At 36.9% G+C, this 19,711-nt stretch overlaps 2 protein-coding genes across 2 annotated transcripts; one reads left to right on the top strand and one right to left on the bottom strand.

Moving 5' to 3' along the window:
* Positions 1-11: 11 nt before the first annotated feature.
* On the top strand, positions 12-18,388 carry LOC145223972 (WD repeat-containing protein 75-like). The gene is made up of 17 exons (XM_080090386.1): positions 12-204; positions 260-389; positions 509-656; positions 725-938; positions 1,006-1,116; positions 4,224-4,459; positions 4,526-4,594; positions 4,740-4,849; positions 4,977-5,073; positions 5,147-5,234; positions 5,629-5,765; positions 6,802-6,970; positions 7,254-7,432; positions 14,523-14,668; positions 15,066-15,233; positions 15,827-15,963; positions 18,199-18,388. The coding sequence occupies exons 1-17, from the start codon at positions 116-118 to the stop codon at positions 18,341-18,343; spliced, it is 2,373 nt and encodes a 790-aa protein (XP_079946512.1). The 5' UTR covers positions 12-115; the 3' UTR covers positions 18,344-18,388.
* Positions 8,676-13,934, bottom strand: LOC145223973 (uncharacterized). Its single transcript, XM_080090387.1, has 5 exons — positions 13,804-13,934; positions 12,011-12,178; positions 10,639-10,845; positions 10,105-10,219; positions 8,676-9,563 (listed from the first exon to the last, which is right to left on the bottom strand). Exons 1-5 carry the CDS (start codon positions 13,879-13,881, stop codon positions 8,755-8,757), a joined length of 1,377 nt encoding a protein of 458 aa, XP_079946513.1. The 5' UTR covers positions 13,882-13,934; the 3' UTR covers positions 8,676-8,754.
* Positions 18,389-19,711: the final 1,323 nt, after the last annotated feature.

Below are 19,711 nucleotides of genomic sequence, written 5' to 3'. Positions count from 1 at the left end.
TATAAAAGGAGCAAAAAGTCCCGAAATATTTTTTACCACGTGCGTTTGTTTTTGACTTTCATGGTGGGTTTGTATTTCTGTCTTTGGCGAACTCCAAGAATAAGCAGAAAGCAAAATGAAAACAGATACAGATGATATGGTTACAGCAGAAAGTGGTGGATCAAGCATTGTAAAACATAAACCGTTATTTAGTTTGGATTCCAAGTAAGAAGTTGATGTTTGATTTTAACCACAACTTTTGAAACGCATTGTTTTTCAGATATCTTCTGTGCCCATGTGGAAACATTATCAAAGTGTTTTCCATATCAACTGGGTATTGTTATCGGAGGTTATGTGGCCACAGTTTGGATGTTACCAGTGTTCAAAACCACCCTAAGAATAAATTACAGGTGTTTTAGTTTAGACTCTTAGATAACGTATTACTTTGGCAATTTAAAACAATAAAATGGATCTTCTCATCTTTGCCATTTAACAATTTGCATTAAAACTGATTTGTGTATGTGTTTAGGTTTTATCAAGCTCACTCGATGGAAATGTAAACATCTGGGATTATGAGGATGGAGTGTTGCTCTCATCAATTAAGTTTAATCATCCACTTACAGCTATATTTTGTCACAAAATGTTTCCATGTATGGGATTTGTTGTTCAAAAACAAGGTAAACTTTTTTCAGAGAAACATTAATATCGAAAATATTTACATAATATAACTTGTGCATTGGTACAGATGAAAGTTTTGAGTTGGTGAAATTTTCTTTGGACAAAAGTTTATCGGAAGAAGAAGAATCTGACATGCCTAATCAAGTTATTGCCAAATCTCTTCCTAAGGACGTAAACAACAGATTTGCTTTTTCTGGAAATTTTATGGCTGTAGCCTTTCATCGCAAAGCTGTAGTATACAAGGAACTGTACACATTAAAACCTAAAAAGAAGTGCAAAAAGTAGGTTTGTTTAATCTGAAATATATTTGTCATTAAAAAGTATTTATTGACCACTGTTACATCACAGAGTGGTGCTGGATGTTTGTTTTGATCAAGATCCTAACATAACATGCATTGCCAGTCATCCGATTGAAGCTATTGTTGCCACTGGACACTACAATGGAGAGATCAGAGTTTGGTAATTAACTCTGTAACAGTTGAATGGGAGTGAATTAGGTGCACTTCCACTAAATCAAGTTTTTGTGTAAACAATTGCATGACCTAAGTGACTAACAAAAGCTTAACCTTCTAGTTTCAGTCTCTTTCAGTTTAAATAACTATCAAGCTGGGACCCCTTTTTTACATAGGCTGCTTCCTGCTTTAACTGGGTACCGTCTAAAACTGCGAGCCTGCTTAACCCATGTAGCCCACGGCATAGGCTCCGAGTTTTACAAAAATGCAAGGTGGCGGACTTATGACGTCATTTCATGCAATGGCGTAGATTACGGGGGTGCGGGGGTGCCGCGCACCCCCGGCCTTATCCTTTGTATAACGTCAAAATCGCATCTTTGTTCAAGTTACGTCGGTTAATTAAAACGTGTTTCCAGCTAAACAAATGCGCTTGCATTCACGCCATTGATCAAACAGACATCAGTTGAAACGTAACAATTGTAATTGTTTGGCAATAAATAGGCATTTTAATGCAACATAAACATGACTTATAGACCAGGGGTCCGCAAATAGTGGGTCGCGACCCAAATTTGAGTCGTGAGACCTTCCAGTCTGGGTCGCGAAATATTTAAAATTTCCCATGAATATAAGCATCGCATCTACAGTATTAATGAATTTCGGCCTTTTTCAACCATTTAATCATTATTGCATTGTTACGTATGACTACGTAACTGTGACATACAGTCTATGTAACAATGCAAAAAGTTAAGCGCACTTATACAAGCATGCGTTTTCTGATTAGCTGTGTTCTCAACACAGAGCCCACAGTTCTCATTTGTTAGAATAAATACGTTCGTTTACCTACTATTTTATGTGAAAATAGACACTGACAATAGCATAATAGCAGTCTTAATATTGATATTTAGTTGATTAGTATTTTCCTCAGACTTAATGCTTGGGTCGCGAGCAGGTTTTTTTTAAGGTTCGGTTTGGGTGACCGCTAAGTAGTTTTAAGAGACCGCAAGTGTTTCATTTAAATACCAAAAAATAGCCATAAGTCCAAATTTTGGGAAACCGCTGGAGAAATGAAACGGTCCCCCAAAACACCTTAAAAAAACACTGGTCGCGAGAATTTAGAGCAATTTTGTTAGGGTCGCGCCAAAAAGTATTTGCGGACCCCTGTTATAGACTAACGTTTTAGTATTATTTGTCGCAATACTCCCTGCAATAAAAATAAAAATAGTCAATATATTGATTTCTAAGCCGAGTTTAATGTCTGTTTGCAAAGTTCTGCAACGGCCTAAACTATATCCAAGGTGACCTAAGTTTAAGCGTCAACAATACATAGTCGGCTATATTTAAAACGTGAATTGCTTTACTTTTATTTCCCGCCGTAACACGTTACTTTAAACTTAATCGTTGTTAAAGCGGCTGATTCGGCAAATCGTCCTTTCGTTACATCAGAGACGCACTGCAAACGTTCCAATCTAACACAAAGAAATTGCGCCAAGTGACTGTTCGCAAATTAATGTGATAGAAACTACATACTTAAGCACGTAAAAGGTGTCGTTATTTGGTCTTATACGGGTACAGATACTGTACATCAGGGGTGGACAAAGTACGGCCCGCGGGCCGCATGCGGCCCGGCAAAGGAGTTCATGCGGCCCGCCAAATGTTAGTAAATTTTAAAGAGAATGTTAGTAACGCAGAATAGTATTATGACCGGGGATGCGAATTGCTGATACCTATTGTACAATGTGCAAAGTCTGTATCCGTACCATACTTACTCTGGAACTAAACACAGATACTTTTTACGTGCTTTAGCCTGTTGTTTCTGCGACGTTATTTTGCAAATCGTCACTAGCCACAATTTCTTCGTTCGATAAAGGTAAATAAAAGTAAAAGCGATTCACGTTTTCAAATTCCACCCACTTTGCACTGTTGACGCCATAACTTTGATCACATTGGATCAAGTTTAGGTCGTTGCAATACTTTGCAAACGGACATTAAACACGGCTTTAGCGTTTCAACCAATGTTTGTCCAATAATTTCAGTGACAACAAACGTATTTGCACATAGCTGAAAATATACTCCGTTAATATTTTGGGCAAAATCAGGGGTACACAACCTGCGGCCGTACGGCCACATGCGGCCGCGGAGACGAGTTTGTGCGGCTGTGACCATGTATGTTAAAATACACGTGCTGGCGGCGGTGACGTAAGAACAGGCACCGCAATCGTCACAATACAGATTATGACGTCATAAACAGTTAGCTCCGTTTAGCTAAACTTATGCGTCAAGTAAGAAATTTTTAATCTGAGCATTTTAGGCGGCTTTAAATCGTATATATAGGATATAAACCTAATTCTTTACACCAGTTATTTTAAAACAAAAACAAGCAAGCAGTTGGCGGCCGTTGGTGAAATACTATGCGGCCCCCTGCGATTAAGAACTTTTGAATGCGGCCCTTGCACTGAAAAGTTTGCCCACCCCTGCTGTACATGGTATAGGCATCGTTTTTGGAAGATCAAACGGCGCACCCCTGGTATTTTTTAAAACTCTATGCCTATGATTTCATGTGACGTCACTAATACGTGCGACCACATCAGCTCAAACTCAAAGCCCAACAAGTATAGAATGCAACATTTGTCAAAATCATAAAAAGTGAATTTTTGAAATAATATTTATTTGAAGCACTTTGCCGTAACGTTTATCATTGGTTTAGCAGCGTTAAAAGATGTTTTGTCACTTTGTCAGTGATTTGTATTACCTAAAATAACCATTTAGCAGCACAATCGAATTGCACACAATAATGGCCATAAATGGCGTCATAAACAATGCCCTAACCAAAACAGGTTGCAGTGTTTTTGTTGCTTTTTCGCCAGTACACTCGTTTAAAAGCAAAATCGTTCGTTATTTTTCTCAGATTTTACGATGTTTCATACTATACCGCTACAAACAAACCAAAATTTTCAAGGTCGCCGCCACCGTGCTTTACAAACCGAAGGTGGCAGCGCCACCCCGCCACCGGCCACTCGGCACCTGTGGTCCGCGGGCTACCCCAACCCTAATAGCCCTAACCGTCAGCATTTTTTAGACGGTACTGGCTTTAACTTATTTTTTTTCTATTAACAGGTACAACATATTTGAGAACACGCCAATCATGAATAAGCAGCATTGGCATTCACTTGAAGTGCTTAGCTTGTCATTTACTCCACGTGGGTCATCCCTGCTCTCTGGTGGACATGAGTGTGTCCTTGTTCAATGGAGTGATGAGAAAAAACACTTTTTACCTCGTTTAGGTTCACCAATTTCTCGAATTACTGTAGCCAATGACAACACATTATATGCATGCTGCCATGCTGATAACTGTAAGTTAGTGTGAAGCTATTTTGGCGTTGATTTTGATGTTTTGTTTTCACTTCTACTGTTTTCAGCCATCACAATTATATCGAGTTATTTCACTATCAAACAGACTTTTGAAGGCTTTGCTGCAGCAAACAGTGGTGGGTTAGACTGCGGTTCTTTTATTGCATGCAATGGAGTACTAGTATTTAAGCTATAGTTTCCAGTCATAATATCAAGTTTATATGAAGCTCAAAGATACAAGTGTGTCAGGCAAAAATAATAGCTTTTTGGATATTTTATTAGATTTGTCTTGCGGCTTTCAATACGACAAAAGGTCTGACGCTTGTGTCACAAATGGAAAACCTGGCCATCTACTATTTTACCATGCAGCAACTGACACCCAACTTTATAATGTAAGATGCAGTTCCTTTTTATCTTTGTGTCTTATGTTAATGTATAATTTTTTTTGAAAACATTTTTTTAAATAAAGTAAATCAAATAGTACTTATTATGGTTGTTTAAAAATTTACATATTTACAGTTGGATGTGATTGGACAAAACTTCATATCATCTGCTGACCTTGAGATGCCACTTTCCCAAACCAAAATATGCAAAATTGCTTTTTCGACATCAAACCGTAAGTAACAGACAAAGATGTTTGAGTCATAAAGTTTTAATCTTTTTACAAAAAAAATTTGCACTTGGTACAGGTTATGTTATGGCAACAATGGAATTTAACACAGAAAACAAATGTGACCAAAAGTTGAAATTTTGGGACTTCAATGAATCAGAACAACAGTAAGATATTGTGCCATAAACTAGCTTACTTTGTCAAATTAAAATTTATAACAGTGTTTCCTAAGTTATCCAAAAAATAACAGTGTTTGTTGGAAAAGATATGACAAAAACATTGACAAACTGGATCTATAAGACTTTCCTTACTTTTACATTAAAATTTTACATTTTACAAAAATCCTAACAAAAATGTGTTAAACAGTATTGCTGCCATGTTACAATTTTTTATACTTTTATTGTGGTTCTGTAAAATTCTCTATGAAACTTACTGTAAAAAGATTTTAGTGTGAGTACTATACTATATTGGCCTTTATTTTTAATACTACTGTACCACCTAAAATATATACTACTATTAAATTGAAGTCTATGCCAACATTTTTTTTAATTATTTGACCAGGTGGGGACTTAACACAGTGGTGTCTTCACCTCATAGCAATGAGGTAGTCACATCATTGAACTTTCATCCACAAGAAAATATGTGTGCTAGCACTTCAAAAGATGGCACTTGCAAGATTTGGTATCTTGATGAATCAAGTAAGTAGTGCCCCAATCCAGTGTTTCATAACGGAACAGAACGTTATACCGGAATGAAATAAATAATTTTTGGCTCAAATACCGGAACGAAATACCAAAATAAAAAAAATTCAAAATACCGGAACGGAAAGAAATACCGTCATTTTTTATTCCGGTATTTCGTTCTGAACATTTGACATGAAACAATTGCTGAAAATTTCGCGCCGTTTAGCTGTTACAATTTACATTCATTCTTTTGACCATCATTGACAAATGTTATGTGACATAACAACTACCGACAATAATTTTGTGTGTTGCAACTTTCTTTCTTTTTTCGCTTAATAGCTGTAAAGACCACAATGAAATGTTCTTCTATTAAGACATATCCGTTATAAATTTATTTCAGTCAGACTGGAACGAAGTCAAAAAATAGGTCCAGAACGAAATAACAAAATAAATAATTTGCTCAGGACGAATAATGTTATTTCGTTTTGTTCCATTCCAGGATGAAACACTGCCCCAAACATTGATAGAATTGGTGTTTGTAGGGATTCTTACCACAGCTATTGTGTATATTTAATAACAAAATCCGAATAATTGCTACAAACTTTTGGTTGTGGCCTAACTGAACTCTTTTCAAATAGCCAACACTTTTACCATTTATTCATGCATATATTAATATACCTTATCAGTAAGTGTATAAAAAAAATGTTGTAATATGTAACTTAAAAAAATGCAACCTGCTTTTCAACGACTTTTTAAGCCTGTATGTCTTGATTTTTTCCCTCCATGTATATATTGTGCTACATATATATTTATTACAAAAGTTGCTGTAGGATAACACAAATGTAAATGTACAGAATATATATATTGGTCCACTAATTGTATTTATCACCTATTAAGCATTTCTTTCATTAGACAAAAAAATTATAAGCTGTCCATGCAAAACATTACCCACCTGTCTAGACAAAGCACAAATTGTAAAAATATTAAGTGTTTTTCAGCATTTTATTGAGCTTTTAGCTATTTTCTGACAAACTTTGCAATTTTTGTTTAGAGTGGATTTGTGACAGTTGCATAACACATCGGGGTGAACCATGCCATAACGCTTCATTTTCTGAGGATGGTTCCATGTTAGCATTAGCCTTTGGATCATCGGTGCTTCTTTGTGATCCACAAAAACCTGATGAACTTATGTTGTTAATGTCCCAGAGTGAAACCATAAGGTACATTATATAGGTATTAAATCTCTTTTTTAGATATCTGATAGTGTTCTTAAATGTTTTGTCTGTTGTTCATAATTAAGTTAAAATGTGTAACTCTTTAAATTCAAGGACCCTTCACTTTATCCTCTTCATTACATCATTTTGCATTTAGCGGACCTTATTCAAACTATTAACAGAGCCCTAAAGATTGGTTATGAAGCATTGTGATTTAAATTAAACAAAAAAGTTAATTGCAATATGCTCAAAAGTTTCATTTTCCTACAGCTACTCATGTCTTTTGCAGATCACTTGAATTTGGGCGTAAATCTTGTTCCCACCATTTAATGGTTTTAGCTGCCAATCTTCAATGTTGGAATATTCTTTCTGGCACACTCTCATGGAGTAATGACAGCCAAGACAGCAAAATGTTGGTGGCTGATAATTTCTCTTCCAACATGGCATTGTTCACCAAGAGTAATTCAGGTATTTTTTTTTGTTTTTTTTTTACCTCTTTGCAACATGTATGCATAAACCACAGAAATCAGACACACATGAAAAACTGCTTTCCTGTTTAAGCTTTATGTTGTCACTTACTTTTCAATTACAGGTTGTTTGGTACTGATTTTCATTCAAGCTAATGCCTAAATTTATTTTAATGATTCCCGTGTGTTATACCAGGGGTGCACAACCTTTGTCAGTCTTATGTATATATTAACATACATCTTTTGTGGCCATGCATTAATTATATTTCTTCTGTTAGGTTTTTGGCTTCTAAATCTAGATATATATTTAGCGGCCAGAATGGATGTTTAGGTTTTTTTTGTTTCAATGTAATCACAAAACCAATGTTGAAATTGACTACTCTATTTTGCTTAATTGGCAACACTAGCCTAGTAAAGTAACTCTTGTCTTTTTCAGCCTCATAAAAGCCTCATGCTTTGTTAACAAAACAATACATTACACCTCAAGATAAAGATATCCATAACATTGTCACACACTCAACAGTATTAAAAAGGCACAAAATGTGCATAAAATACAGTATTGAATTGCACGAAAATTTGAAACCTCAACAATAAACTTATCAACACATCAAAAAAATGCAAATTGCTCAACACACTTTACATGTCACATGTTCTTAACTAGTTTTACCTTGTGCAAAGCTATATATCTTGATTGATACCGCAATGTATTACCAAAAGTTATTCAGCACCAACAAAAATAACAATCAGCAAAAAAATTGAATCCTTATTTCAGTAGTTTACTAAATAAATACTGAAATTTCCCAACACCTAAAAATCTACTATCAGGCATCCTCAACAATTACAGTTTGTTATAGTTAAGAACATAAAATTTAAATTAAAATGTAATTACTCGCTAACAATTACATCTTATGAATCAATATCAGACAATGTTTCTATCAAAATTCCAGTCATGTGTTTGAGGAATATATCGTCACATAGTTTTTGTCCTCAATAGGGGTCAGTCCAAACAGATATTCTACTTTATTGGATAAAAAGCAAGAATATTATCTCCTTTGAAACAAAAATTAAAAGTTCTTTGTTTTATAGTTGTATACATAGCATTGTATTGCCAGTACGCCTAAACCCATAACTTCTGCAAGATTATGTTGGGAGTATTGTCTTGTAATCTTCCAAATCAACATCTTGACAGTCGCCTTGTGAGGAGATATTTGTTCCATACAGTTTCGAGTACTGTCATTTCGGGTAAGACAGACAAAATTCTCCATATTTCTCTTCAACATTTTCTTTCCCAATCTTACTTGAAATCTTAATTGGGTAACAATCTCAATTCATTGGTTTTAAGTATTTCCCGCTGTGTGGATTCGAATATATTTGATGCACACGAAACGAACCAGTTGGGGAAGGCCCAGCGGACAGGGACTGGTCACCTGCATCGTTCGCTGACAAGCTTCTTTGCAAATCGGGAAACGAGTGCACAGACACTTCCGACAGAGGCCGATTTCGACGGGGTGGTTTGGGTGGATGACATAACGATGATGGGGTAGCGGGTAGGGGGCGTTTAAAGTTGGGGCACGACCCCCCAAGAGTCATTTCTTCGTACACCCCGTCCGTGGCAGCCCCCAATAATAGCGATCGCCTGTTATCAGCAGTAGGGGGATTTGCCTGTTGTTGCACTTGTATCTGTAACGGCTTTGTCTTCCTGCGCATACGGAGCACTAGAACGCAAATTATGAAGACCAGGAAGGCTACAATCACTGTGGCTGTGACTATGATCACCACACGATCGCTACCAGCACCAGAAGCTGGCTGTCCGTTAAAGTTTGACTCCACCGTGGTAGTTGTCGACCCTCCTGTTATATGTACTGCGTTTCTGCTGTCTGCTGTCCCCTTTTCCTGTTTTTGTATTGCGGTAGTTGATGTTGAAGGTGTCGTTGTGGACAGTGTAGTCGTCGTTGTGCTTTTGGTTGTAGTAGTAGAGCCTTTAGTTGAGGTTGCCTGTGTAGTCGAACATTGAGCGCAGTTTCTGTACTGAAAGATAGGGAGCGTCCCTGGGCAGTTGGACGAGCATTGACGTCGTTGGTGGTCATTCGTTTTGCTGCAGTCGCATTTGCCCCAGTTACCCCAAACCGGCTCTGCAAAAGAAAAATCCAGTACACTAGTTAATAACGACAATTTTGGATTGTATATAGCAGTGGTTCATAACGGGTGGGAAAATCCCCACCAGTGCGAACTTATGTACGTTCTGAGGGAATTTTGTATGTCATTGGTACCTAAAAAGTTTTACTCTAATATCTAAAGTCATAAGTCTGATTATTTAGTCACATGAATAAGTATTTTCAATCGAATAAAGATTACTATTTGTATGAGACGGCACGAAACATAATACAGAAATTTGACATTGGTAATTGACTGTAGTGGGAAACTACCACCAAAAAGGTTAAGAACTACTGGTATATAAGTTTAATTATTAATGAAGAAAAAAGGCCTTCATAACACACATCATTACATGGCACACTTCTTGAAAATCTTCTAAATTAAATTCATAAAAAATAAAATAACGGCGTTTTTGTGCCTTAAGTCTGCTATATTTATTCCGAATAAACCTCTTTTTTTATCTGTCCTAGTTTTTTTTAATGATTACCCAAACAAAACAGTACAAGAAAATGAGCTTACGTTCAGCGCATGATTTTGTGTTGCATGGTTCCAAATTTGTGTCAACGAAGTTCATGTATGTTTTTGCACAATTCGAGCTGCTAATCTTATTCTTTTCACAGCGGCGGCTACGTAACTGGGAAAAATATCAAATATCACTACACACCGTCAAATAACATTCGAAAAGGAAATGTTTCACATAAAGCATCGGGGAAAAAATATTTCACCCCAAAACTGCATAAACTTCAGGTTTTATTTCTCTGTTGAAAATGTTGGGCGAATTTATTCTACGTTTATGGTAGGAACTTGTGTGCATCGATAATCTTGAATTGAATAGTTCCTTATTGGAGACTCTTTTTGTTTAAAATTGGCACGCGTTAAGTCTACTGCTGTGTTCAAGATTAAATAAAATAAAAAAAGTGTCAAGCTAAAATTTTGGCTGTAATCTTTAACAGGAATTTATCTTCCGTTCGTGAGAAAGACAAATCGGTAAACAAAAGATAATTACGAAAGTTACTATAGTTTGATTGTAAACTAACTCCGTCATAAACTTACCCGAATTCCTCCATTACAAGACACTGGACATGGTGTAGCAAACCACGGTGTCCATGTGCCATCGCACACAACTTTCGGTGCGCAAAACTGTATCTCGGTTTTTACACAGTTAGGCTGGAGCGTGGCAGCTGTACACGAAAACCTCTTTGATTGAACTGTATCTGTACATCCCTTGCCCGAACAGCTCGACCAACCAGAAGTGGGAAACTTTAACAAAACGACACAAATTCAGTTATTATTAAGCAACTATTTATAGCATATTGAGTCACTTTTATCACAAATTTAGCTGTCAAAGTGCCAACTTTATAAACACATCTCTGTTTGCACCTCCCCTTCTTTACGCTAGTTGTTATGGGGCGCCTACCATATTACTTTCTACGGCAATTGTCGAAGCAACGTTTTCAAATATATATGTAGATATATTTATAGTTAGTTAGCTTACTAAGCGACTTTGAAAAAAAAATAAGGCTTAAATTTTTTTGCTGATTGTTATGTTTGTTGGTGCTGAATAACTTTTGGTGATACATTGTGGTATCATTTAAGATATATAGCTTTGCACAAGGTAAAATGGTTAAGAACATGTGACATGTAAAGTATGTTGAGCAAAAATTTAATATAGATTTAATTTTAAACTCTGTGATAACAAGAATGACCCATGTTACCTTAACATACAGCGTGCTTTTATTCACTAAACGTTTTGGAAGATGACAATGGCAAAGCTTACACGCCAAAACATTACCGCAAAGGCATGTCGTTTGCCATTGCAGGCATCGACTAACCTTGTTAGAAAAGCATTCGTATTTCACAAGTATTTTTTCCCATTTGGGGCAAGTCTTTCAATTTGTACACGTTCTAATTTGCATTGTTTATTACATTGACTGGTTTATTACGCTGGGTGTGACTATGTTGCACTTTGTAGCTTTGAAATACACGATCGCTTAAGGCGCGACTTAATTGAGCAACTTTGCAGGATCACTTGACCCGTGCTTTTTAGATTTTTTTGTCTTGTTTATCGGTTCCCTTCGAAGAAAAAATGTTTATACGAAGTGCAGAATTGCTGTGAAAACAATTTCCGATGACTACTGTTGTAAGCTGTTCATGTGTAACATACTGACATTGTGAAAGCAGTATGAAGGAAATTAGATTTTTACAAGATAACCGAATTCATTTTACAAGATATGCCAAACTATACGATCCCTGATATGTACCCTCACAGCGTTTTGAAAATACCGTTTTGTGGGTCAATTTACCCTAGTCAAGAAGCTCTGCTCGACTTATCCAGGCCTTTTGTTGTTCAAAATTCAAAACACGTCTAAGTTTTTTTCGTGACTTCCTAAACCTGTAACAGGCCACGTTTGTATTGTAAACTTACCCATGCATTGCTGGCGCACTGGTGGCAACCTTTCAATTCTTGTTTCCAAACTATTCCATTGCACGCCACATGTGGTGAAGTGTTTTGTGTGCAAGTGTGATTTCTTTGCAAATCACAGCGCTGTTTATTAGGGCATGCTTGCCACTGCAGCCAAACACTGTTGAGTTCCTGAAAACATATGGCATGTATTACACCAGTGGTTCTCAATATTTCACGGACCGTGGCCCCCTAAAAGTAAATTTTGGGCCTCGTAGCCCCCTGTAAGTAACAATGTAAGGTCTGTGGCCCCTGCAAAAAATGTAAATGGCAAACTCGTGTTGAAATTCAGTATTAGTTTTGGCTTTAACAAGAGTAAGCAACAAACTTTAATGCTGACGAACTCTTAATATGAAAAAATAATGTTAGGGAATAAAAATATTTGCAGCACACACTAGATAAAGCCCCCGAAATACAGCTTGTTTTAACAAGGAATTTTAAAAGTCTGCGTAACGTTCAATTTTGTCTTCAATTGCATAGCCATGGTTTAAAATCAATGGACAAGTTGTTTTAGTTCGTGTGTAGATAATGGAAAATGGCAACATTTTGGTAAAATATTTCTCAGTATTGCTGTGCATGTTCCGGTATAAACCTTTTAGGTTTGTTTTTGTTATAGACTGGTTTTACACTACTAAGTAGAATAGCTCTACGGATTTTTTAAGAAACTACGCATTTCGCAAAAGTACAACAGTTTGGAAAGATTTTATTTGAAATGTAAAATCTTTTCGAAAACGAAACCTGCACATTATTAAGGTTTAGTTGAAGTTAAAACTTATGTTTAGTGATGGGACGATACCAGGTTTTGAAGCGAGTACCGATACCGAGTACGAGTACCACATGTATATACCTTCGATACCGAGTACCGAGTACGATTACCGAGTACTTAGGTGTAGTGTTGTACTTAGTTGTATACCACTGGCTAATTTATCTGCCATGGTCGGGGTACAGGCATGCACACACACATGCTGAAAAATGTAATCTCCACGTGATAGCGAAAAAAATATACGTAAACTGGCGGAACTTTTTTCCAATTTTGTGCTGTCCGAAGCAAATATTGGCATAAAGTTCCCCCGTATTCCTATGGTGTAAGTCGGCCTTTAGTACTCGCACGTTGGTATCGAAAACTGAGGCAAAATATTTCGATACCGAGTACGAGTATCGATACCACTGAAATCGTTCGATACCATCGATACCGAGTACCGAGTACCGGGTACTCGTCCCATCACTACTTATGTTATCGATTAAAGCAGTGGTTCTTAATCTAACACGGATCGCGTACAACCTGACAACTTTTTCTATCGCTGCATAATTCCTAAACCCTGTTTTAATGGATAGCCGAAGAAATAGGCCCATTTTCTCGACCTGACTAGCATATTTTTTTAGCGATTTCAAAAGACAGTACAAAACCTCGAATTTCGCCCAAACCAGGGCTGATCCGTTGGGTCAGTTGAGTTGCAATACTTTATCTGACTTAAATTGAGTATTGGCAGAATAGTACTTGCGTATCACCTGAAAATTTCCGATGTACCACTAGTGGTACGCCTACCACACTTTGAGAACCACTGAATTTAAGCAATAATGTATTTTTTCCTGACTTGATTGCCAAAGTGTCACCACTGTTTGTCAACCAAGTCAATAACGTATATAAATTGCTTCTCGCTTTTTAAACACTAAACAATATTTTGTGTTAACTATACGTACCAGCCAACGCCCGTTTTAAACATATGAAAAACAACAATAATATCTGGGTCACTTACCCCTATCACGTCCTTTTGAGTGACATTGACACCTTCTGATAATCCAACAAAAAAGAAGAGAAAAATAATCCAACGCATTGTTATGGTCCTGGTCCGAACTTTTGCTGTCACAACACTTTGTTCGCGATGTAGTGAGCTCTAGTCGTTGTGGTTTGTTGACACCGCGTGTATGACATCATACAGCACATGACGTCACGAGAGAGGAAGCGGCGCGTTTCCGGATAACGCTTGCCTGTTCAGCGGTTACCACTGTGTGATGTAACAGTGTCATTATGGCGACACAAAGCCCGAGATGTAACCTCTGTCCGAGATAAATATATGTACCCTGTTGTTTGTGAAGCGTTCGTCACGTGACAATTACGTAAATCATGTGCAACTACCGGTGATATTAGGTTAATTTTATTTATCAATGCCTTTATATTTCATAGTCTTTGCAATTTGTCGTGACAATGATAGACTTAATTCCCTTGAGATTGTAATCTGGCAGTAACACCGAATTGTTTGAGACCTATTAGTTAACTGTTTTCTGTTAAATTTTAATGTTACGGTGTTAATGTTAGTTAAGGACCCCCTCTGTCCGATGTTATATAGACAAAAGGGATTTAAAAGTGTTTAGTAAATTCTTATACACCTTGTTTTGGTATATTGTAAAGTTGAAACGTTACTTTCTTTCAAAAACCGTCGAACAAAAAATGTATATTTATCGATATTCTTTGCAGTTTTTATATTTTCTCCCGACCAAAACCTCCCCAAGTTCGCGTACGACCTCGAATTTCAACCTGTGGCTGCTTGCTTTGTACCAAGTTCAACTGGTTGTGCCAGCTGGGGCAATGGATCACAAATCTACATGATTTCGGACAAAATGGTAATGCATTTGTGAAATTGGGGCTTTAAGACTGAGAAAAAGTTATAAGCAGCAAAAACGGGTTATATTATTTGGCGTGACAAAGACTGCATAGGCAACGGTGTAGTTTTTTTAGTTCATGAGTTTGTTTACATAAATTTGTCAATGTTCAGTTGCAACACATGCAAAATCCAATTTCAAAACCAATTTCCCTTAACGTGCCACTATGCCACCTTCAGTTTTCATAAAAACCACCGACAAAATGTTGTATTAAAAAGGAGATATACTATGATACTAATCTATATTATACCAACCTTACAATAACTCCTGGGTAAAAAATATCACAAGTAACGTCGAATAACATACCTTGGGTTACTTTGTTAAACTTCAATGCTTTATTTTTATTTCTTTTTCGAAGACCGTACACACGTTTGCCGCCAAAAACCAGCCCAAGGATAAGGAGAATACAGTTTTGACGTCGCAAAGTGATGCAGTCAATCCCGTTTCATCGATCCTTTCTTCGAAAACAGCTGATGTTGAGGACAAGAACGTCGAAAACCTCTCCATCCAACCAAAAACGAAACAGGTATATATGTTTGTGCGGATGTTACTAAACCAACCCGATAACACGTAAAGGTTTCATAAAAATTAAAAAGCCCAAGATTTAAATTTAAGCTGAGAAAAATAGAAGCATGTGACACATAATACACTTTTGAATACTATTTTTGCATATCACACACATATGTCTAGCAGGGTAAAGCTAATTGCAAAGCTTTTTTATTCCAATCACAATACTTCACAGGACGACTATTTTTCTGTTTCCCAAACTAACGAGTTTAATGGTATCTCACAAACACTACCTGGTACTAATATTCTTTTTGTTTGATAACTTATGTTTGTCAGTTTGAACGCAGTGAGCTTGTACTCTCACATCGCATATTATTCATACCTTACCAGTGTGTTTAGCTTTTTGTTTAAATCTGTATTTTGGCAGGCCTCTTGTGGGCCTGGTCTGTTGTTAAGTATATTTTGCAACTGATTTTTATCAGTGTTGTTGTAATTTCATTTTAAACAGATGCTTAAAATTTTAGGTAAAAGTTATCACCACTAAGTCGTTTCCAAAAATTGGTGTAAACAGTCCCCCAGGAAACGTTTTTTTTATTATTATTATTATTGCAGGAAGCCTTGTCGTTTATGTTTGAAACACCTACACACATCTTACCACCGATGAAAACCATTTGCCAGCAATTTATTTCGACTCTTTTGCTAAATGGAACAGGCACAAAACCGGATACCGTCGCCACTAAAGATTTACGGTAACTCTTCGTTGCATTTTATAAATGTAATCATAACTGGGAAGTCTTGTACCCAGCCGAAACACGAAAAATATTTGACATATTATTGTGATTACATAAAACCTGTTTCTCTGGACAAAGCGATAAAAGGTTATGTATGGTTTCTGGATACTGAAAGGGGCGCACTACCTTTGCATTTTAATGGCGGTATAGGCTTTACAATATTTCTTGGCAAGAACCATTGTTACGTACTGATGGGGTCAGCGAATACTTTTCCCCTAAAACTTTCCCCAAACCCTACTTACCGAAAGTACATGAAAACTAATCATTGTTGGGATGTATAATGTTTTGTTACAATATTGGGCTGGTGCTTTACAGAAGGTCAGGAAAGCCAAATAGGGCGGCGCGCCTTAAATATGAAAGGCAACACTTGTACTGTACCACTACATTTCTATGTTTCAAATTTTGATGCATTTTAGAAAAGTGACTTTTATGCACGGTATTAAATAAAACCAAACTTTAAGACGCTTCGAAAACATTACATTTTGCGGATGTGTTAACGGTTTTAGCCAAGTGTGATTGATGCCGCATCGGAACGTAATATGCGGAAATGTCGCAACTAGATACTACTTACAGAGCGCATCATGTGCTATACCTGACCCGACCAACTTGTTACTAACTATAGATGCCATTGTTTAACACCGTGGTTGAAACGCAGCTGCTATGATGGAATAATCGGTTTGTGACGTAACAGTATGTTGTTATTGAGATCAATTCAGTCCATTCGCTCATAGCCGGGCTTTTAAGGTCGGATTTGGGCCGGGTTCGGGCTTAAGTTTTAGCCAAACAGGCTTGATTTCACCCTGGGTATCATTTTTTTGACGTATGTTTACCAACTTTCGGACCTAATTCGAGCTTGTATTTTTAATGTGTTCGGGCCCTGTTCTGGGCTTGAATATTCGGGTTCGTACCCCAATTTCAGGCCCGCTTACAATCTGTACCATTGCAGATCGGTATTATGACAGTTTAAAATAATTTGATGGTAATTATTTGATTTTTGTTTGGAATGTTTACAATAACAACACATTACAGACTTCTGATATGAAATGATTTAGTCATGTTGCATTCATTAGCAGTTTTTACTGTTGACGTGGCAGGACTTAAAAAATGTTTCAATCGAACCCATTGTTTGCAATAACATGAAAACGATCTTTGGAGATATTTCTAATACAGTCAAACTTCGATACTATGCCACCCTTTGGGACCAAGAGAAAGTGGCATAGTAGCGAGATTTGTTTGGAAAAATAGCCTTGTGACGTGACAATGTACTGCAATGCCACGCTGTGTTGTACGATTGTAATTTATTACAGTGTATAGTATATAATTTATTACATAAAAAGGGATAGATCGTGCAAAGAACAAACAAGATCTGTTAGTTTTGTCGTGACACAAGCACGAAACGGCGTTTACATAACTCGCTGCAAAGCCGTGAAACTTCTTAACATGACCACGTTTGTCTACTCAACGAGTTATTTTTCATTTTTTCTCTGTTTTATCATGAGCTCAAACCGAAAGTTGTCAGAAGGCCCAATTTTTCAATCCGGAACCAGACCGTTAATACAGTGATACTGTACTCTCATGTGTTATAGTATCAAGGGTAAGGGGTGGCATAGTAAATATATTTTCTAGTGAATTTAGTTGGTGACGATCAAAAGTGATATAATAGCGAGAGTGCCATAATAGCAAGGTGGCATAGTATCGAAGTTTGACTGTATCACAAAACGAACCTCCATTTTAAAATTTCCCTTTTTTACTGGCTGCATATTGTGGCGTCATCTGCATCAAACGACTTTTACGAGTTGACAGTCTCAATAATCTCCGTTATGGAATTGCGCCATTCTGAGAAACGGAAATTTTGCACTATGTTGGGTCATTTAAATCACATGATCGTTCAAAAACAAAACTTTTGCTAGTTCTGGAAAGTTGCTTTGTACAGTAACAATGCATTTATAACGCGCAATGAATGCATGTTTGTTGACGTTCAAACGAGAAAAGTATGAAAGAGTGCTTAATAAATTCATATTTCGGCATTCCATGTAAGTCGCAAAAAAACAGTGCCGATTGAAGCGACAACTTGTAAGAGTTGTACATCATATTTTTGGTTCAGCTTGTGATTCTATCACAGATTAAAACTAGAATTAATTTTAAAGGTTACGAATACTTTACACAAGCAAAATAAATCACGTTATATTGCAGGGAACATTCCTTGGACGAACCAACATCTGATGTCATGGAAACGGAAAATGGCGAATACAAACTAAGCGTTAAACCGGAAGAGCTGCGACCTGACGATTTCGAATTTCTTGTGCCTGTGCTTGGCGATTTGTTTGTCAACAAATAAAAGTGATTGTCTTACTACGCCACAATAAAGAAAACACTTCGGTCATTGCCTGGTGCTTAGCATTGTTTCCAAAGTGGCGCTTTTCCCGCCCTAATGGACCAATTTCTAACATCCAGTTGAAATGGTTTCGGTTTAATGGGCGGGGTTTTAAAAATGTCCTTTTGTGTTCTTTTACGTGCGTTTTGACATGTGTGGGTCTTTGCGAGCTGTTTATAGCAGTAAAGTCTGGCTCGTTTTTATTTACTTCGCAGGCTATAAGTTTGTTAAGTTAAAATAAAATTTGGACAGACTCCATTTATTGGATACTAAGCAGCAACTAAATTACGTATCGGTCGAAAACTTTGTGTAGAACCACATTCTTGCCCAAATTAGTCCTTTGTGACGTAAAACAACGTCCTATTGTGTTACTGGTTGACGAAATCACGTGAGTATGTTTTTGAATACGATAGGCTATTTTTGGCGACTTACGCGGTGTCTCGTGTTGACGACAAAGCTGTTGGAGAAAGAAGGTGTTTCAGTGTTACTGTGATGACTTTTTGCGAACTTGAACTATTTTGAATCTTTAAGTAAAAATAAAAAAGCAAAAAAACGCACCAAGATAAGGTTTAACACAGGGGTGTCCAACCCGTGGCCCGCAGTAAGGTTTTGAGTGGCCCGCGTGGTATTTTTTCGAAATAACTTTTATTATTAACTTTATCGCCTACGTAATTTATGGCGAACTTTCATTCCGAAAAATTGGCATTTATTGTTTGCCTTATTTTTTTATTAAAATAGACAACTGTTCAAGTTACCTTTATTGCATCATAATACACATTGTTGCGCATCACAATTTCTACACTGTTACGTCCACAATATAAGTCGTGCTTTATAAGTCAGTCAGAAATATTTCTTGCCTTATTGACAGGGTTGCCATCAACACAGAGCCTAAACTAAGGACAGCGAAAAATTAAGTTTCCCATTCGAAACGAAACAAACGTTTTCGCATAAATCTTCGCATTTATACGAGCCATGACATATTGCATGACATATTATTGCCAGAATCAATCTGTTCCAGCAACTCCTTGTTAGTAGAAAATACTTCGTGCATCTCACGACAGCTCAGGTCTAGGTTTAATTTTACTTGTAGCAGGAATTTGACTTGCACTTTGCATTGTTGAAAATAAGGACGTAAGTCAAAAAAGTATCACTTGTTAAAAAGTGGTTGCAAGTTCGAATTTGAATACGAGGTTGCTCTATTGTCACGATTCTGCAGCTGGTAAAAGAAATCGAAGTTGCCATTCGATTTCCACATTGAAGTTACAAACAAAGAAGAACCTTCGAAAATCGTGAATACAACAGTACGACAGTTACTTGCTTAGTTTTGCGCTC

Source organism: Phallusia mammillata, chromosome 4, assembly GCF_965637545.1.
Source record: "Phallusia mammillata chromosome 4, kaPhaMamm4.hap1.1, whole genome shotgun sequence".
NCBI lineage: Eukaryota > Metazoa > Chordata > Ascidiacea > Phlebobranchia > Ascidiidae > Phallusia > Phallusia mammillata.
Note: the sequence above shows the minus strand (reverse complement) of the source record. Positions and strands in the feature narration are given on the sequence as shown.